Raw genomic sequence first — 21,296 nt, forward strand, 5'->3', positions numbered from 1 at the left:
GCGCCAGCTTGACAAGAGGGACAACAGGGTATAAAGTGCACGATACAGGAATAAAGTGGATGTTTGGGTGGGGTTTTTTTGTCTATTTTTTGATGGAGGAACATCTTTTAGAATAAGTATGTGTTCCCTGAATTACTCAGAGCAACACAGTATGATTTTATTGAAAAATGTTTTAGACCATGCAGTGTTTTCTTTGATCATAAGCAGACAGAGTGTATGGCCTATTATGGATACCCTATAAATTATTATCATTATTTTATTCCCCCAAATTCACAGCTTTGTTGTATATTTTCATACAAATGACAAAGGTTCCCTCCATCAGACACCATATTATCATATACACATAAAAAATGATTCAGCATGTGGGAATGGATCATTGATTTTATTGTTTGCACTCATCTTGACATTCTGTCAAGCACAGCGAGGAAACATGGCGGGTGGTGCCCGTATCCATGGTTACTGGCTGAAGATGGCTGAGCGATTGGAGGGGCAGGGGGCTGGTACAGAAGGGCCAAGTTGGCAGGGGTCCTAGCAGTTCAGCTCTTTAATAGAGGTTCTTCTGCACGTAGGCGGCGATGTACTTGACGGCCAGCATGGTCTCCTCACATGTGGGCTTGATCTGAGACTCAGGCAGCAGGAAGCCGTAACGACCAGTGTCACGCAACTCAAAGGTGTAGGAATACTTCACTCCCAGGTCATAGGCCCAGTCGTCGGAGCCTCCAGCAGCGGGGTCTGAGGGATGGATGAGGAGAGAGGGATTATTCATAGGGAAATATGCTGATGATGCCTGGGACATATACAGCCTTCAGAGGCCAGAGATTTCTTTGTTTTGTAAAACAAAAAAGGAAAGTGAGAGTCACTGCATTCACTCATTTGTAACCTCAAAGAGTTAAAACTCAAAAATCTGTTGATAACACATCAGCATAAGCAGGAAATTGACTATCAAGCTTCTACTTCTCCACAAAGACAAACTCATCAGCAGTATTATCTGTACTTACAGATGGTTGTAGCACCAGGTCCACTGGTGTAACGAGTTCCATACAGACTGCGCAGAGCAGAAGAAGCTCCCTCAGCAACCTTCATCTGAAATATAAAAATAATCAGATATGTTAAAGAAAGAATAATCCACAAAACAACAACAAATCAGAACCTCCATTATCTTAATGTACATCTTTAGGAGCTTCAGAAAGCACGTGTCACCTGCACAGCAATATGTCATATTTTAGAAAGCTTAAGCTAATAGTCATTCTTAACCAAGTAGTCCTGTAGAAAACATCAGAGTGTTATTGAGTAATAGTGTGATTTATTTCTTATGGACTAGCTTTAGAACTCAGTGTAAGACTGAGTTAATGTTTCAAAATTAAATAGTTTGGCTTTGGAGTTAAAAGACGAAACCAAAACAAAACAATTAAAATAAAGCTGGTTAAAATGATAAAAAGATGTGTCCTGCACCTCAACACCCAACATCACTTCAAACAATACATTTTTGCAGATATTACAGAATATACTAAAGCTTTGGTGTGCTCCGAGAGGAAATGAAGTCCCTCGGAGAAATGCACAAACAGGAAATTATATTTCTGGTCGCGCAGATGAGTTATGACAGATCCCTGGAGTTCTTTTGATGTGCAAAGTGTCAGAGGAGAGCTTAAATTACATGTGAGTAATAGAGAGGCAGAGATGTGTGATGTGCCTCAGTCAGTGTGAGAGCTGGAGCCGGGGTGTGAGTGTTAACTGTGCAGCCCTCGGACACCCTGGTGAGAGGTAAAAGAGCCATGAGAGTGAGGCATGTGAGCAGGGAGTAAATGATTTGCAGCAGCTAAGTGTGGCCTTTAGATAACAGACATAATGGGACTGGGATGATTTCTTGCTCAAGCTTTTGGAAACACCTTTGGTGATATATTCTATTATCAATTTATTCACATTTTAGAAGACTATTTGATATGAATGTTGGAGTTTGCTGCTTTTCTTTAAAGATATACAATTTTTTTCATCATTTCTCAGTCTCTATGTAGCAAAATAGTTTCTTTGGGTAACTCAGAATTTTTCAGTAAATTTGTTCTTTTCAATTTTTTTCAATATAATCTCTAAATTAACATTATTTTTATCCTTGATATCTGTCTGATTAACATGGTTTGAACTGTGATTGAGTGGGAATTCTATATCACTACTGTATGTATGAAGCTCTATATTAAATCATATATTATGATATTATCTATAATCTCTGATGGACATTTTGTTTCTTTATATATTCTTGTTGGAACTATTGCACTGTACACCTTCTTGTTTGCTAGTGTAACCTCATGAATTTCCTAGTTGTGGGATGAATAAAGGAGTATCTATATCTAATGTGTTTCCAATGTGCAATTTTTCTGCTTTAGTTCAGATGAAAACTTAAATATAAATGTATAAGGATAATGATGGCAGAAAATAAATGAAGAAGAGCAGCAAGGAAATAAGAAAAAAAAGACAAAATAAAAAACAGAATCACATCAGTAATAAAAAATTACATTAGCAGTAAACAGAATGTTATCAATGTGATACATATGTATGATACAGGTTTTTCTAATAACCAATAAGTAATAAATACAATTCCAACTTTGTAGTGTTTAATCTAGAAGAAAATGGCTTTTATGTATGAAACAAAAACTTAAAGCCAGATATTTCTTAATTAAGTGTTAATAATAAATTTTATATTATTAATCTGGCAACCTAATGCAAGTGTACACACAATGCAGCCGCACTATAGCGATGCATGTGACACTGCCATGATGTATAATTATATAGTCATTGTGACTGACTAAGCATGTTAGTTTATATGGCAGTAGCCCTTATTACCCTGAAGGTATGATAAGGCCCTATATGTCAGATAATGCTGACTCACCAGCTCACTGTGGTCAGCAGCCAGGGAGTAAGTGTAGGAGTAGGGGAAGAGCAGCAGCTGAGAGTAGGAGTGGACAGTGAGGTAGGCCTTGATGACGGACTTGTTCCTGCGGATGAAGTTGGCAACATTCTTGACCTCGATCTCGGACTCGGGAGAGTAACCACAGAAGGTGTCGCTGCAGGGGTTGGAGGAGGCTCCCATGGCTAGAATAAAAACAGAATTTTTAAAAACATTTTGTATTGCTTTACAGCTACATGAACATTCGTTTTCCTTCACTGAAGTCCTGTGATAGAGAATAACCCTGATGATGTTGTTCTGGTGTCATCAGGCTAAATGATCTTCTGCACCAGTGCACTTTACTTTTATAAGCTTAATTGATTTATTATGATTTTTTAAGGTTAAGCCACATTATTGTTTTCCATCCTTCCTTCTTTCACAAATGTATAACTAACACATCTGCAATGTTTGTGTATGCTGTCTTATACAATGAAGTTTTTCAAAAATGAAACCACAACTTTACGACAGAAACCTGCTTCCTAAACTGGAGATTGAAAATATTTTGATGTGCACCAGTATAATCATAGTTGCTACATCCTTGTATTATGTTATTTTATTGGTAAATTTGTTCTGCATAATCCCCCGATCTTTACAAAAAGAGAAATATAAAATCACTAGAGTGCCCCTTTGAGATATAACTGTTTATATTGTTGGACTTACAGCACCAGCCAGCATCGAAGTTCCTGTTGGGATCAGCTCCAATGCAGCTTGATCCAGACTTCCTGGAGCGAGTCTTCCTCCACATCCTGTTCTAAAGCCCCAAAGCACACGAAACAATCATGTCAGACAAATGATTTCGGATAAAAAATGGTCTTATTAGTTCAGAATATATAACTTTAGGCTTGGGGTTGTAACATACGCTCTTGTGGGTGAAGTCATAGCCATCAATGTTGAAGACGGGCAGAACATAGACATCCATCTGGTCAAGCAGGCTGGTCATCTGAGAGTCACTGCCATAGGTGGACAGAGCCTGGGGAAGGTTGGAATGCAAATCTTACCTTTTATTAAAACTCTGTTTCAACTCTTCAATATCCATTTAGATGTCTCCCTTACCTCCTTGACGAACCACTGGCAGAAGGCAGGAGAGATCCACTCTCTGGCGTGGATACCACAGTCCATGAAGATAGCAGGCTTGGTGGAGCTGGACTTCTTGCCGAGCTGTGGTAGCGAAAATCAAGCAACATGTATTAGATTAAATAGGTAGATATATCAATCAATCAATCAATCAATCAATCAATCAATCAATCAATCAATCAATCAATCAATCAATCAATCAATCAATCAATCAGTCAATCAATCAATCAATCAGTCTTTATTTATTTAGTGCAAAATCACAACAAAGGTTATCTCAAGACACTTTTACAAACACAGCAGGTCTAGACCGTACTCTATGTTAAATTATTAACAAAGATCCATCATCAAGACAAAGTAAGATCCAGTTTTATATAATCTTAATCCACCATGACCAAAGCACTTTGCAGCATTTAGCAAGTTACAGCAGCAAGGAGAAACTTCCTTTCAACAGGCAGAAACCTCGAGCAGAACCAGACTCATGTTAGACATCCATCTGCCTTGACTGAAATATCCAAAGTTTTGTAAAAGAGGAGGCTAATATGGCAGATAAAACTTGAGTTACCTTGAGGACAGTCATGGGGCGTCCCTCATAAGTGTTTCCGATCACCTGCTTGCTGATCAGATTAGTATTGGAGGAGGCAATAGAGGCGATCCAGGACTGGACCTGAAAAGTTAAGGGACAGCAAATAAGAATGGGAAATAGCAGTCCAGTCAGGATAGAGACAGCAATTAAGGATCTTTATGGCTCTTACTTTGTCCCAGCTGTTGTACTTGGTGTAGCTGTGAGTTCTGGGAGAAGGTCCACCGTCAGCCTGGGCATTAACGGCCTCCTGCAGATCCTCAATGAGGACCCTGAAGAGGTTGTGATGGTTTAATTTCATGCATACTGTCAAAGTGGAAGCCTGATTAATGCTTTTATTTTTACATCTTTGTTTTGTGACCTACTCGTGGTCAATTTCGCCCTGCTGCAGCATGGTGTACACCATATCGAGGTAGATGGCAGGCACATGGATGTCCACTTCAATGTCGATGGTCACCAGCTCGGGGCTCTCGGGTTTCCAGAAGTCGACCTGCAGATGGCGCCAAAGTCAAACAGTTGAACATATTGAGAATGAAAACCTAATGCAACATTTAAGCCTCTTTGTTGCCAAACTCTGTCAAGCTGAAAGAGAGTCCTATTCCTGAGTGATTAATTAAACATATACAGCTTTAGATAGAGGCATCTTTGAAGAAAGGACATGATTTTTATATTTGAATCAGCATCAAGTGACTTAGAAGCAATACTTAAAAAAAAAAAACGTGTCCAATTTGGCCTCTTTCACTATGAGCAAAGCAATTAAACACCTGCAGTGAGACCGAAGAAAGTGTTATAATGTGGATATGGCATTTTGTAACCACAGTGTACCTCAGTGTTCTTGGCCAGGTCCTTAATGAGGGTCACATGCTCATCAAGTGTGGGCTTCAGACGGAAGACTTTCTCTCTGGTGAAACAAAGGGAGCGATCACAAATACAGTTGAACAATCACAGTTTTGTATTTCACATTAATGAGCTAATTTAAGTAAATCTTTGACATCTTGTAATTGTTTTTTGTGGTATCAGCTGACCAATTCTGGTTAAATTCTACTATTTAACTGTATTTTTACTAAATAGGTTCATAAAAAACTGAGTAGAAACTACAATACTCTCCAGGAGGCCTGAAAGTACATGTGTTTGTATGTAAAGTCTTGTTTTTTCAAAATAAAAGCCTCTGACTTTATCAAACAGTTTACTAGTGGTATTATATCGTAACTAACCAACTTAAAATTAACAGCAGGCTTATTCCATTGAAGTGGTGCTCTGGACTCCACTGTACTCTATAGGTTTACTAGTTGTTTTTCAAAATAAGAGCCCTTTATTACCCATTAAACGAATGACAGTTGCAGCTATGTTTGTCTATTTGATGAAATCAGTCGATTAATTACTGTGAAGCCCTGACTAGCACTATAGCCTATATATTTTCTATTGCATTAAATATCATGTCTGTCCTTTAAAAAACAAAGTGCTAAAGATTTACCCCTCGAAGCGAGTGACACCGGCCAGGGCAACGGCCACCAATCCAAAAAACAGAATGATCCTCATGTTGGCAGTGAGGCTGCTCTGGCCCTCTGACGGCACTTATAACCCCCGACCTGCCGCCCATCCACCAATCCCCATCTGCGATGCAACATCACGTAATACATCCTCCCAAAATGATAAAGCCCTGTGCACCTGTTTTTCTAGGAGTTATCTGGAGGAACCGAGGCTTGTGTGATGCAGAGTCAATGATTAACAGAAGGGAGAGGTGCTCAGTGAAAAATTAGGGCCAAGGTTACTTGATTTTGATTCTTCACATCTTACATCAGCAGTTATTTCTGGCTGTGTCTGAAACCAGTGACACATTTTCATCAGTCATCAGGGTTATTTGTCTCTTTTGATTATAAAGCTGAAAGAATACAACTGAATACTATGGATTTTGAATATTTTATTCATATAATCATATATTTACAAACTGTACACTTAAAGAGTAAGAAATAAAACTATCAACATGTTTAAATACCACAAGACAACCACCAGATATATTGACAATGATCACACAACCTGGAGTGATTCACTTGTACAGCGTTTTACTCCCACTAATTCAGCATCGCAATCTTATGCAAACACTTACATTTTCACAAGGAGCACATATTTTGACTTCAGCATGCAGATGCTTGTTATCATAGTCAAACATGGTCCTTTATGTTGACATGAACTTACATCACTTCTTTGCTACACTTTCCCCAATTGTTCAAGCTGCTAGTGAAGCATACTTGGGAGGCTTTTTTTTCTTTAATTTGCTGTTTTTTTTTGTTTTGGCATCTTAGCCGAGCACTTGATCACTGTTCCAACTGGTGAACGACCTGCTGAGCACACAGAGTGGTTATCACTGGACAATATATTACTGCACTGTACGCTTGAGGCACATTGGAGACAAAATCCTGCAGAACATGCATTTCTTATATAAATAATGGGATAAGCTATGTGTAATTATGTATAGTATTTTTTTTCCAGCAGAGGAACACTCCATCATTACAGTAAATTCCTGTTTTCTTTTTTCAACATTCATTTCACAAGCGGGGAAAGAAACGTATGCTTGCATGAGTATGACAAACATGTGTGTTGTGTGACATGATGGCTTGTGGATAACAAGAACTTTACAAGGTAGAAAATGTCTCTTAGGCTTACTCACACAGGGACAAGAATACAACATTTAACCATTCTGCATGGTTCAGTGCTTGGTTATACAGTTAGGGTTTTAAAGTATGGAATGTCTCCGTCCCTGGCCCGATAACCCCGTACAGGAAGAGCAGGGAGATTAACTTGTACTGTTTTTTTATCACTTAACATCAGAGGACGCTTTACTTTTGACTGTGAGACTCAAAGCCTCAGAGGCCCGGAGAGAGAAGGAGCTCATCTTGGAGCTGATGCTCGGGTGTGGCCCTGTCGCCCCTCTGGGTGTGCAGCGCAGCAGACGCAGCAAGTTCTTACGAAAGTTGTTCCCGACGAAGCCATACACGATGGGGTTAACGCAGCTGTTGAAGTAAGCGATGCAGATGGTGAAGGGCATGGCGGTGTCGATGATTTCAATGATGGCACAGTTCTCCACCAGGATCAGCTGGGTGAGCACCTGCATAAAGTGGAACACCTGATGGGGCATCCAGCACAGGAAGAAGGCAAGTACGGCTGCTGCGAGCATGCGCAGTACTTCGTCATCACGAGAGCGGGAGCTTTTCTGGATGTGTCTGGCCCCCAGCAGCGCCCGTCCGATGAGGCAGTAACAGGTGATGATGATGACAAAGGGTATGAGGAAGCCCAGTAGGCTCTTCATGAGGCTGATGGCCAGCAGAAGCTCCTTCAACCTCATGGCGTTTTTAATATTTTGGTGCAGGATGCCGCACACTGTGGTGTTAAAATCTTTGATGTTGTGGACGTCCCTGGTCAGAGCTGTGGGCACACTGAGCAGGAAAGCAAAAAGCCAGATCACTACACAAGTGACACGAGCATACACCACAGTGCGGAACCTGCGTGATCTCACAGGGTGGACGATGGCGAGGTAGCGGTCAATGCTTAGCGCGGTGAGGAAGAAGATGCTGGTGTAGAGGTTAAAAATCACCAGCCCTGCACTGGCCTTACACAGGAATCCTCCGAAGGGCCAATGGTAGCCTGAAGCTGTGAACGTGGCCCACATGGGTAGTGTGATGAGGAAGGTGAGGTCAGAGATGGCCAGATTGAGCACAAAAATGTTGGCCACCGTCTTGAGCTTCATGTAGCAGTAGATGACAGCCACCACCATACTGTTTCCCACAATGCCGATGACAAAGATGCTGCCGTAGACGATAGGCACCAGGGTGTAGATGAATTTGTGGCCTCCAGACATGCCGCATGTCAGATTTATCCCTTCTGTCGCTCCTGCCGTTATGTTCTGCATTTTCCCCTCTTTTTAAGTGCCAGTTCCTAGGACTCTTAAACAGGGGGCCCTGTCGGCAGGGTGCTTCTGTGGTGACTGATACAGGCCTTGGGCAAGGGGCCTCGGCAAGTCCTATAAAAGAAACACAACAAAAAAATGTCACAGGGAGTCGAAGGGAAGAGGCATCATTACCGCTGGCATGGCCCATAAACGCTAATCTACACAAGCATCCATGAAAGTGCTCACCCTACACCAGCTCATTAAAGACCTGCACATTAAAGCCATCCTGACGCTTTATGTTATTTCTGTAAAATAAGAAACCATGAAAAACAGATGTTGTATGTTATTCAATATTCCAAAAATGCCCTTTGAAACATCATTATTCAGACAGTCTGCGCTCTCTGTGCTCCCTCAAATAGTCTCTGGGCTAATGAACAGCAACAGTAAAACTGTACAGTGTTCATCAAATAGTCCGTCCATCTGGGAGGACTGTCAGCACCCGGAAGGAGAACGTTTATGCCTCGTGTTACGACCTGTGTTAATGAAGACTGCATGGAAAAACGCGCAAGCTCGGATAACAACTCCATTAAACACGGAGGTAGCGAGGGAGGTAGAGAGAGGGTAAGATAGAAGAGGCTGAGGCTCCAGTCACTGTAAAAGACATGTCACGTTTCAAACCCTCGGTGTGCTGAGATACATTGTACCCAGCGTGAGAACTTCTAATCAGCACACACCTAAACAAACAGGACAGCAGGGATTCAGCTCTGTGGAAACTTTGCTCTGTGAGAAAATCAAACCTGCGTGCGCCGGGAAAATGTGCCTCGGGGGCGAGTTCTTTTGCTTCATTTGTGAGCAGAATGTGAAATGGGAATACAAAACAAATTCTCCTCCTTGTTGGAAGTCTTTATGTTTAATAGGATAGCTTAGTGAGCGTAATTAGTGGGGCTGATGTAATAATATTTGCATACGCCTGATGTATAGTGTTACTTCAGCTGCAAAGATAGTTTGTTACTGAGTGCGTGAAAAGACAACTTGTTTGCATATAAAACCAAACAGATGTGGGTGGAAAAATGCTCTAAAATTGAAACCTCAAAGTGGGGAAATAGCTTATAAATAACATTGAAACGTAAATTAATGGAAATATTTTGTATCCTAAATGCAAATAAGCTGCCTCAGTTAAATAATGGAAATTGTCTGAACATCAGTTTGACTTAACTAAGCAGGTATCTTGCCACAAGATGGCATTCTAGCTTCAAAATTTGAGTCCTTCCATCTCACAGCCAAAGCAGCAGAATGATACCTCGATGGAAGACTTTGAAATTGATTTGTTTTACCACTGCTACACAAAATATTAGCATGTATTAAACTAAATATTGAAAAAAGATTTTTAAAAGCACAGAAAACTAAACACACTGAAGGAAATGTGTCACTTTCTGCATTCCTTCCGCCCTCTGGTTGGCATTAAGACAGTCTGAGCCTTTCCTGGAGAACTATTTTATCTCCCCGTCAAAGATCTCCTCATTTTCCACCAGGTTTGGTCGGGTGAATTCCTTGAAAACCCGTCAGTGCACTGAAGCAACAAGCGTATCGGTTGCAGATGTGGGGATTGTTGAGTGTGTAAGATGTGTGGGTGCCAAGGGCAACAGAATAATGAAATATCTCTGAGGGTTTCCTGCACAGGCGCTGGTGCAGTAGGTAAGGAAGAAAGCTCCAACACAGATGTCACTGCCTGGATTTACTGTACATGTGTTTTTACTCTTTAATGGCTATAACAGTGCGTGGCTGTAAATTTAAACTACGCAAAAGAGAGCGACAAGACACATATCAGTTTCATGGTTAAGGGATTTAAACCCGTTCAGGAAGATCTCTTGATGCAGAAAGGATTTCTGTCGACCACAAGTGGAAAAATGGAAGAAAACAGACACTTAAAGGCCTTTTATCATAGCTTCAGCATCAGTAGTTTTCCATCGTTGGGATGCCCATGGCAAGTGGACGTTGGTGGGAAGTGAATCTAAACAGAGCTGATAGTTATTGCTGCCTCTACATGTAAGTGAGCCCTACAATAAAGGTGAGGTGGCGACTTGGAAGCAGGTGAATTAGCGTTGGCATGTCCAGTGAGATTACACATTACCGAATAAAGGCTATAAACCCCTGGGTGACCACAGACAGGAAGGCAAACATCTACTTTACAAGGTTACAAGAGCAAGCTGCATCCTCTCAGACACCACAATGGACCTTTGCTGCTTACAAACACTCACAATGAATGATACAATCTAGGTTAGGAGGAATTTTAAGCGACTTTCCTCGAGGGAGAGGCTGACTCCCAAATGGCACATTCCACTCTTAATCCTGTTTCAAGGTACTCAAATGCAGCCTCTTTCTAGGATCATGGGAAATGCTTCAAAAGTTAAACCTTAAAAAAAAAAGCTTGCACTGATAGATGGAGAAGTGGTTCCCATCAACGCAGCTATCTGAGCCCGCCCTCGGTCTAAGCACCGGTCCGCTCTAACATGAGCACCACCATCTGGCTGCCCAAAGAGAGAGGCCAGTAAAATGTCTGCTTGATGGAGTTAATGATTTATTACAAAGCCATTATGAAGTGAGGTTCAGCTTACCGAGAACAAACCACCACAGACAGCAACCTTTTGATCATTCGCATGTTTGGGCTTTGTTTCAGGCCGACGGAACGTTCTGCTACATCGGCTGCATCCTGTATCTTTAAACAGGTCACTGGAATTGGACCGTTCTTAACACAGCATTACAGCTTATATTACAGCTGTTACTCCTTGAAGAGCAATAATATGTGTGTCTACAAGAAGAGAGTACCTAAACAACAGCCTTCTCCCACTCACTTCCTCCTCTGTCTCAATTTACAGGGTGACACTCCAGGCGAGCAACTTTTGAAGTGAGAAACTTGACAGAGATTAATGTCAGTGGCTCTAACAAAAAGGTGCCAGGTATGAAATTTGATCAAACCAAACACATACACTTCTCTTTAATATGTATATTTAGTACATTAGCAGTGGAACAAAAGAGTGACACAGAAAATGATCGTCTTTTGGACTTCTACAGCTCAATCATCATTCCCCTGTCAAAGAATATGTAGTATTCTAATTTTAAAATATTACAAAGCTCCAAACAGATTTCCCTGCCCGTCTGACCCACCACGTCACTACTTCACGACTCCTCGTAGTGTTGCTGATGACGTTTATCTTGCACTTTACTTTTAAAGCAATGTAACAGGTATCAGGTCTCGTATTGTATCGTGTAGTGTTGTGTCCTGCTGTCGGCTCACGTTGTGTCGTTTAGAGTTGGGTCCCCTTGTCTCATCTCGTGTCGTTTCATTTTGTATTCTGTCAAATTGTGCCTTGTCGTGTCGTGTTGTGTCGTTTTGAGCTGTATTGTATTGTATTCTATCTTATTATGTCGAGTTGCGTCGTGTCGCGTCGTTTCCTGTCATCTAGTATCGTATCTTGCTTTTGTGTTGTGTTGTGTTGTGTCATGCCCTCTCGTCTCATCTTGTGTCGAGTCAAGTCGTGTTGTGTCGTATCGTGTCATATCGTATCATATTGTATCATATTCTATCTTAATATGTCGAGTCGTGTTGCGTCCTGTCGTCTAGTATCATATCCTTGACTAAATTTCCCCCCCGGGGGATCAATAAAGTAATATCTTATCTTATCTTATCCTGCTGACGTCTTGTCTCTTGTTGCCATGTTCTCTCGTCTCATCTTGTGTCGAGTCAAGTCGTATCGTATCATTTTGTATCCTGTCGCATATTATCGTATTCTGTTATATTGTGCTGTGCCGTGTCCTGTCCTCTCATGTCGTGACCTATTGTATTATTTTGTATTCTGCCAAATTGTGCAGTGCCGTGTTGTGTTGTGTCATTTTGTGTTGTATTGTATCATATCGTATTATATTCTATTATGTCGAGTCGTGTCGTCTAGTATCGTGTCCTGCTGTCTTCTTGTGTCGTTGTGTCATGTCCTCTCATGTCGAGTCGTATCCTATTGTATCGTATCATATCGTATTGTATCGTATCATATCGTATCATATCGTATTGTATCATATCCTGTCGTATTCTGATATATTGTGCTGTGCCGTTTCCTGTCCTCTGGTGTCATATTGTATCATTTTGTATTCTGCCAAATTGTGCCGTGTTGTGTCATTTTGTGTTGTATTGTATTGTATCATATTGTTTTCTATCTATTATGTCAAGTCGTGTCGTCTAGTATCGTATCATGTTGTGTTATGTCCTATCGAGTCAAGTTGTGTCGTGTCGTAGCGTATCGTATCGTAACGTATTCTGTTATATTGTGCTGTGCCATGTCCTGTCCTGTCCACTCGTGTCGTATTGTATCATTTTCAAGGCAATTTTCTACATTGTGGACAAATAAAAGTTGTAATCTAATCTAATCTAATTTTGTATTCTGCCAAATTGTGCAGTGCTGTGTAGTGTCATTTTGTGTCGTATTGTATTGTATCGTATTCTATCTTATTATGTCGAGTCGTGGCGGGACATGTCATCCCAACTTGTACTGTGCCGTGTCGTATCAAAACAGTTTGTATAGTATCCTATCCTAACCTATTGTACTGTTTCCTGAATTACCCTGCGATTCCCACTCCTGTAATACATACATACAGTATGACTCAAGAAAAAAGAGCAAAAGTGTTACAATCAGGCTTTGTGTTAAAGAGTGACACTGACCTACATTAGGATTTGGCTACCTCTCACTGATGGAAATATTGGCAACAGAAACCATGTCTGTTTTACTATTGTTTATAAAACTGCTCTTTCATGTAGGCTGACACAATTAAACACAAACCTCAGCCTGCAAAGTTTCCGTCATGTCCTGAACTGATTCTTGTGGAAGAGGCCACGAGTATTTTTTAGAAGAATACCAAGCTGTAAACAATGTTGTCTGCTACTAGTCCTCAAATCATCATGACAGTTTGTTGGAATATCACTGGAAAATAAATCTTGAAAATATATTACAGTTAACATTTACAGGCTCTCCAGAGTATCATTTGACTCCAACAAAGGAACAGTCGTGAGGAAATAAAGCATTTATAAAGGTGACACCTATGCAAATCTTTTGGCTAAAGCATCAACTCTGTGCTGTGATTTCTTTCCCGTCCCATCACAAAGTCTCCCTGATTTAAAAAGTTATACCTGTTCTTCCCCCTATTCCACCATGTTTTCTCCATCACCTCCTTCTTTTTCTTTGCTTGTTTTAGGATTAAATTCTTCATAACTGTGGATTTTTAGGGAGCGCAGACCCACTGTTTATCAAGAAGGGGGTCAAATACTTTTCAGTGATATGAGACAATGTAAACTTCCCTATAGAACTAATACTTCTCTGCGTATGGCTTGCATAATCCAGCTACGAATTCCTCTCTTGCCTACCTCACGGCTACTTTGCACACAGGACTTTCACATGAACAGCTTCAGCAACAGGTAGCAGCCATCAAATCAGTGAATTCATCTTTCCAAGCATGTGTGAGGAGTAAGGCCAGTATTTAAGATAAATATCAAACTTTTTGTGCTGGTGTTAGAACAAGATGAACTCATAAAAGCAGTTTTAAAGACTTCTTATTATTACAGAAAAATACATTTAAAGAGTTTAAGGACTTAACTGCCTGATATTACTTTTGTAAAGTTAGAAAAACATCTTCCTGAGAACGAGGAAATGAAAGCTCTTACCTGCGTTGTTGAACCAGGAGGCTGCTGATGCTCCCACAGTCGGATACACAGAAGAGGAGGAGAGACCACCGCAGTGTGCCAGTGACTGCCTACGATTCAACTTAACTGGTGGAGCGAGACAAGCAGGAATACCGTCTGACACACAAACACACACACCTCCCCCTCGGCTCTCTCTCTCTCTTACACACACACACACCACAATGATGAATGAATTATATTGGAGCAAGGCAGCCACGTATTGTCCTAACCCATCTCCCCAAAAGTGTGTGTGCAGACACAAACAAACACACGTACACTCAAGATCTTACACAACACCACATCCATTCCTCCTCTTCCCCCCTTACTCCCAATGCACCATCCCTCCTCCCTCTCTCTTAATGTCTGATTTCAATCACTCACTTTCTTTTTCATTTGAAAGTTATTGCAGCTTTTGACAAGTAGGGCTCATTAAAGTGGCATACTTTAGTATACTTTAATGTCTTGACCACCCTTCTCATCATTTTTTTTGTCTCCAGATAGTGCTCTGTCACTTGTCCTCTCCACAGCATGAAAGGAAAGGGCCAGACTGGCTGTGATTGGACCTGTCGACACTTTGTATTAATAGCTGCCACAAGCTTGCCCTTGGCTTGGATCAGGGTGTATTAAGTGGTCCTATGCTAAGAGAGGGGGGTTCAAATTGTCAGGGTGGAGCCTGAGAGCTGGGTTTGTGCTTTTCTTTCCCGGTCACGGGGCTTCCTAGGATCGTTTCCCGTTTTACAACGCGATTCAGCCGTCACTCATTCGTGATTTTTTCGTGGATGTATTGTTGGGAGTGTGTGAACGAGGTGTCAGGGCGTCAGAGCCACTAACTCCCCATGGTGTGGCTGGCTTTGTCAAGGCTATTTTAGTCTGATTGAGGCACAAGCCAGAGAATGTGACCAGTTAAACTGTACAAAAAAAGGGAGTCATTTCACATTTGATTGGGAGGAATTTGACGCCTGGTTTTGTAGTAAGAATGGATTTCTATTTTTAGCAAACATCCATCAAACACACCTTGGCACTGAAGATATTTGTCTCTCACTATTCTTTTCTTTCTCTAGGTCTTGACAGGTGTTTAGAAATGGGTCACATCCTCACCTCTCTGCCTTGGTCCGGAGCTGCTATCACAACTGTCATGGAGATGGATAATGATAGATGAGGCGGCGTGGCTGTCGTGCCCCAAATCCCCCTCAGTTTCAGTGTCGGCGGCGTTGACGGCGAAGAGAGCCATCACCTGGGTTAAGGACAAACAAGGAAAGAAAGGAAAAACAAACACTCAGGGCTCTGTGGAGGTCCTGTTTGGTGGCTTTGGCTCACTCGTGCGTGGCCTAGTCTTCAGAGAAAGATCACATTTACAAAGCTTTGTATGGCTCAGAGGTCACGCAGGGTTAAAAGGCAACAGGTACAAAGATCTGGAAAACTTTTAGTAAATATGACAGGAACCAGAGTGCTCTCAGTCTTCATACCTGTCATGTCTCAGGCTGCAGAGAGGGGGACAGTATCTCACTTTGCCTGGAACACAGCAACAGAGACATTTACACCTCCAGGGGATTACAATCAGGCTCCATTATGTCTTCAATTACTGTGAATGATAACAATCATCCATTAGGCGAATGTTATCTTACCGCATATCCTGTCACGGTGACAATCACGCGTACGGTATCAAATCGTATACACAGTCTTGGCCCCCGCTGCTGCAAGACTTATCAAGTATCTAAATCTGACCCCTAAGGATGTGAGGAGAGAGTTATGTATAGAAGTCTGAATCTGTGCTCCACATAACAAATAACTCTCACCAGGGACAGGAAGTTGTTGCAACAGCTCACACTACATTGATTTACATCCTTGGAGTAAAAGCAGAAAGAGATGTCGATGATTTAAAAATGGAGATCTGGAGGGAGCAGATTAGTAGGAAAATGAGATTTCCTAGAATGTATTTCTTTAGAATGGATGGGTGGTGTTTATTTCAGGGGCTGTGGTTTCTTAACTTTACAAAGTAAAACTTCATGTCCTGAAAATGAACTCCTTACATCAGCCTCATGAACACAGAAATAGTCATTCCAGGATTATTGAAGTCCATGTTGGGAAACAGTTTACAGATCTGATGCATGTCTATTTACATTTAATTAAATCATTCATCATTTGAAGGAAATAAGGCCAGAAAGAGGACAAGACTTCATGCCCTGAAGGTGTGATAGAAGGCGATGTTCTTGCTAATGAAATCAGTCTGACAAGATTAGCTGCATTAGCACTTAAGCTGTGTTAGAATGAATTGATAACTGAGGTAATTACTGGTAGCACAGTGCACTGCGGGGAAGGGCGGCCCTTTAGCGGCTGAACAACACAGGCAAAATGTTAAACCACTACACAGCTGCCTGATGGGGAAAGACAATACTGTGTGAGGTCTGAGCTCTTACTGTAAGCTGCGCTCTGAGTGAGTAACTCGAATTAGAAAAATACCAACAACTTCAGGTGACAAAAGTAAAGTTGTGAGTTGAAAATATTTTCTTTAATGTTTTATTTGTAGCCAGATTGAAACAAAATCTAGACCTCTTTACAAAAACTTGTCTAACAATGATGGTTGTGTTTGTTTCAGGACCCGTTTAGGTCTCAGGTGCATTCCAGAAAGCAACATCGTAATCACCTGAGTTGAATATTAGGCTACAATTCTAAAAGTTTTGAATGCAAGTTAGTAAAACCAGAGCTTATTAGGTGTCAGGGACACAGAGGTGTTGATAATGCTGCTGTCTGAGCTCCTCTGCAGCATGCTAGAACACTATCGCTTAAATTAGTAACACCATCACTAACGCCGGGTGTTTTTTTTTTCTTCTTTTAAATCATATTTCTGGCCTTTTTGCCTGTATTTTAAAGGACAGCTGAAGAGGGAAAGTAAATGTGGTGAGTAGAGAGTGGGGGAAAACATGCAGGAAATGCGACGAAGACTGTAGCCTCCGTATGTATGGCGCTTAGATCGCTAGGCCACCAGCGCTCCACGCCGGGTGTTTGTTACCCAATATAATATAGACTACCCAATAAAAAGTACTTGTCATCAAAATAGGACAAAACATGACAAATTAGAGTAGTGTTCTTTTATTTTAAACTGTGCCATGTCTAACAAAATGAAAGAAATGTATCAAGGGGGATCCTATAAAAATGCTCCAAAATGACTGAAAATTTGGAATTCGGGACCAAAAATTCATAAAACAAAAAATGACGAAACTGGAAACTTGGTGTTTGGTCCCCCCATTCCTTGTACATTTGAGACTTCCCTGGTGAAGCCACAGTCTTCTTGACACAAAAACAGCTGCAGGAGAGAGAAACAAAAAAGGGTGAAAATCAGCCGAAAATGTGCCTGTAGGAAAAAGCGGGTTTGGAATAGGCTAACACCCACGCCTTCAGAGACGTCAAAGACGCTGCTGAAGCTACCCAGGGACCCATGACACTCACACAAACGCAACATAATGAAAATCATGTAAATGTGTTTGCTCCAGTGAAAATCAGCCGGGGATAGTGCTCTAGGGTTAAAGACAGTATATGGTGGCTGTGTCAACCTGCTTAGTAACAGACCTAGCTTTGGTCTCCAGATTTTAACTAAACCCAAATTCTTCAAGGTATTTTGCTGCTGTTCAACTTTCATTGTCAATTAATTTACAGTTTGTAAAACTATATGCTCTCAAAAACACACACTAACACTACTCATACATTGTACATGTTAAAAGGAAACTGTTGTATAGCTTCCGTCAGCAACTCATGTGTGATTTGATTGCATAACAAGCAACAAGGGGCTGATTTACACTTCATTAAACTAAAATTATCAAACACATGAGCAGCATGCTTCCATCATTTGATCTCTGATCAGCAGAGCATGACAGGCTGTTCCTGTGTTCTGGATGTTACTTGACATGTTGTCCTAATAAACAATCATCTTGAATGATATACTTGCACCTGTTTTAAATCTCGTCTAGCTTTTCATTTCCTCTTCCAAATGAGTTTTATTCATACATGTAGAACTGTTGTGCAACAGCAGGCTTGTCACAGCAGGAAAAACACAGGTGGGACTAATAATATGAAGGGTATCTATGTTCCAGATATCACTGCAGTAAAGTACAGTCAGTAATAACTTTATTAAACACATCTGTGTTTGACAAGTCTAAATGAATGAGGTAAATAATACTGTCTCAGCTTTACCTTTTGACTCTGATATATTTGCAAAGATTATGTATTAGAGGCAGAAAGCTGGCAGCAAAGTTGATACAAAATATTGACAAATGACACAAACGCACTATTCTTCTTCTTCTGTGGTTTTTTTGTGGTGGTTGGCTTCCAAAAATGTTGCATCGCTGCTTACCACTGCATTCAAAGTGAATCGACTACAGCCTATTACAAGGGTTTTCAGAATACCAGATTTTTGAACTTAGACACCACACCAGCACAAAAAGGTGTTAATTTTCTGACAGTAACTTCTCTGACTGTACGTTTTTATTTACTAGTCATTTTATAGCTGTTGATCATTACGCAGAGCAGTGAAGCTCCCAATCAACAGCCTATAGGTCAAGACCCTAGACTGTATAAAATATGGATCTAGTATCCGTGGCATCACCCATCTGCATCTGAAGTGCTGTTTTGAGGCAAATCATGGGCAGGAGCCATGTTGCTGCTGTCGAGTGATTGTGATGCAAATAGGTGGGCTTTGAGCCTCCTAGCCAACAGCTACAGTGTTCCTGTCTGTCAGTCAAGTCAGCTGTGCCTCTCATGGGAAGACTCGTAATCTCAATATCTTCGAAATTGCCGGGTTAGAAAAAAATTTCACCCCCCATACAGTGTGTGCCGATCGAGAAATGAGCTATCCATGCTGCTATGCTGTAAAGATCGTCTTTTTTGAATTGGTGTGTTTGTGGTTTTTGGTACTTCCGGAGCAAGCCTCAAGCAGATCCTCAATGAACTGCAGTTTTTAGCACTTCCGCATTGGACTCATATTTTTAGATTTGAGGTTGCCTCTTGGTCAAGACTAAGACAACATGTAGGGACTGGGCGAAATTGCTGTCTCTCTCCTCTTCTCTCTGTCGGCCTGCAACAGATTCAAATGTAACATGTGTGTCTTCATCAAATGCTTAAGAAGTGTTGAAAACTTCAGTATACTGTCCCGTGAATGAGGAGGGTTGGTGGTGTAGTGACTGTGACAGATGGTGGAGCAGAGACACACAGGTTATCTATCCATTGCACATATTCAAAATGCCCATGACTATGTCAATGCCACTGTGGATATCTGAAATGTTAAGCTTTTACAAGAAAAAAAAAACATTTGAGATACCTGAAATTGATATTCATTCTAGCTATTGAATGTTGGCCACAGCCACTTATACTTTTTAAGAATCTAGCCGTTGTCACTGTGTATCTTGCCATTTTTTCTGTTTTAATCCTTTTCCTCGCTAATTTATTCTCCCTGTCTATACTTTCTGTCCGCTTCCTTTTAAACCAGGGGTTCCCAAACTTTTCAGCCCGTGACCCCCAAAATATTGCAGCCAAAGTCTTACGACCCCCACTGTCCCTCAAAGTAGTTTAATGTGGCTGCATTTAGCTGGTCTGCAGAAAATTAGACTACCTATATGAGCATGTGTCTGTGTTTCCTGTGCCATTGTGAATTAACCTGCTGCTACTGATGCTTTTGATAATTAACTGTTCACTAAGCCTAAACTTAGGAGTCATCTGGCAACAAGACAGGCAGAAAACTCATTATTTTTCCTACTTTCAAGTTTTTATTTCAAGTTTAGTTACTATTTTTGTAGATAATGTTTACTATAATGGGTAGAATCTACTATTTTTAGATAATTAAAAAATATAAACATTCTGGAAGACATCTCCATCTCCATCTCCAGTGTTTTGCGACCCCCAGGGGGTCCTGACCCACACTTTGGGAACCCCTGTTTTAAACCACCGAATCAAACGCACTACTTTCTGTAACAATTCGTATTGTGAACGCAGCCTTGTCACCTGCATGAATGCGATCTAGATTTAAACTCCTTCCGCCCGTCATTCCCATTTTGACGTCCAGGTGAAATGACGACGGTATCTAACCCAGTCTACACTGAAAAGGCCGCAAAACCTCAAAGAAAGCTTACCTGTAACTTTTGCTACAGAACTTTGGCCCACTCATTCACAGTTGCCTGCCTGCAATTGCTCCAAGCTGTCTTACCTGAGAAAGTGTTGGATTTCCACCGATATTTCCATAGACTGTATAAATAAGGTTCTTTCAACCATTCTAACGATGAAGAATCAACGTGATTGGCGTCCGACCCGAAGCAACGCTTCATGCCTGAGCTGTGGAGGTTCTGTGGAGACTCTTCAAACTCAATGCTTCGCTTCTGTAAGGTAGGAGCTGGCTTTTTGTGCTATTAAGTGGCTATGTTTGGTTATATACTGTGCTTGGATGGCATGCTGCCTTGCTGCGTAATTGCTCTAAATGAGGCCTGTGTCTTCTGCATCCATCTCTGCTGCTGTTTCTCCTCACGTGCGCTGTGACGTTGTGAATAATAACACTCTTCAAGCTCAATGCTTCGCCTCTGTAAGGTAGGAGCTGGCTTTTTGTGCTATGAAGTGGCTATGTTTGGTTATATACTGTGCTTGGATGGCATGCTGCCTTGCTGCGCAATTGCTCTAAATGAGGCCTGTGTCTTCTGCATCCATCTCTGCTGCTGTTTCTCCTCACGTGCGCTGTGACGTTGTGAATAATAACACTCTTCAAGCTCAATGCTTCGCCTCTGTAAGGTAGGAGCTGGCTTTTTGTGCTATGAAGTGGCTATATTTGGTTATATACTGTGCTTGGATGGCATGCTGCCTTGCTGCTTAATTGCTCTTGATAAGGCATGTGTCTTCTGCATCCATCTCTACTGCTGTTTTCCTCACGTCCTCCGTGACGTTGATAATAATTGGGATTTCATGTGTTGTTTTAAAATGAGGCCTAGTCTTATGCATCCATCTCTGCTGCTGTTCTCCTCACGTGCGCTGTGACGTTTGTTAATAATTGGGATTTCCTGTGTTGTTTTTGCTCAGCTTGGCTTTTCCTTCAATTTCATGATGATTTCATGGTGTTAGT

At 41.3% G+C, this 21,296-nt stretch overlaps 3 protein-coding genes across 3 annotated transcripts in view; 1 reads left to right on the forward strand and 2 right to left on the reverse strand.

Annotated features, from left to right (window-relative positions):
- Positions 1-363: 363 nt before the first annotated feature.
- On the reverse strand, positions 364-6,150 carry cpb1 (carboxypeptidase B1 (tissue)). Its single transcript, XM_034706542.1, has 11 exons — positions 6,067-6,150; positions 5,418-5,493; positions 4,958-5,082; positions 4,765-4,864; positions 4,575-4,676; positions 3,992-4,096; positions 3,798-3,908; positions 3,599-3,689; positions 2,882-3,084; positions 999-1,083; positions 364-732 (listed from the first exon to the last, which is right to left on the reverse strand). Exons 1-11 carry the CDS (start codon positions 6,129-6,131, stop codon positions 545-547), a joined length of 1,251 nt encoding a protein of 416 aa, XP_034562433.1. The 5' UTR covers positions 6,132-6,150; the 3' UTR covers positions 364-544.
- A 354-nt stretch (positions 6,151-6,504) lies between these two features.
- On the reverse strand, positions 6,505-20,753 carry agtr1b (angiotensin II receptor, type 1b). Its single transcript, XM_034706784.1, has 5 exons — positions 20,397-20,753; positions 15,670-15,715; positions 15,302-15,437; positions 14,186-14,364; positions 6,505-8,610 (listed from the first exon to the last, which is right to left on the reverse strand). The coding sequence occupies exon 5, from the start codon at positions 8,497-8,499 to the stop codon at positions 7,408-7,410; it is 1,092 nt and encodes a 363-aa protein (XP_034562675.1). The 5' UTR covers positions 8,500-8,610; positions 14,186-14,364; positions 15,302-15,437; positions 15,670-15,715; positions 20,397-20,753; the 3' UTR covers positions 6,505-7,407.
- Positions 20,190-21,296, forward strand: part of zic4 (zic family member 4) — a 137,741-nt gene continuing 136,634 nt past the window's right edge. Inside the window, exon 1 of the transcript XR_004634567.1 lies at positions 20,190-20,572. The gene's annotated coding sequence lies outside the window, so the exon portion shown is untranslated. The remainder of the gene's footprint in view (positions 20,573-21,296) is intronic.

This window comes from Notolabrus celidotus, chromosome 17, assembly GCF_009762535.1.
Source record: "Notolabrus celidotus isolate fNotCel1 chromosome 17, fNotCel1.pri, whole genome shotgun sequence".
In the NCBI taxonomy this organism is placed as follows: Eukaryota; Metazoa; Chordata; class Actinopteri; order Labriformes; family Labridae; genus Notolabrus; species Notolabrus celidotus.

Bases quoted from the DNA above. Each gene is read 5' to 3' on its own strand.
- agtr1b (XM_034706784.1), bottom strand. From the start codon at position 8,499: ATGCAGAACATAACGGCAGGAGCGACAGAAGGGATAAATCTGACATGC.
- cpb1 (XM_034706542.1), bottom strand. From the start codon at position 6,131: ATGAGGATCATTCTGTTTTTTGGATTGGTGGCCGTTGCCCTGGCCGGT. The intron at 4,865-4,957 runs GTAGGTCACAAA...CAACCTCTTCAG, and splicing joins CAGGGCGAAATTGACCACGA to GGTCCTCATTGAGGATCTGC. The intron at 3,690-3,797 runs GTATGTTACAAC...TTGGGGCTTTAG, and splicing joins ATGACTTCACCCACAAGAGC to AACAGGATGTGGAGGAAGAC.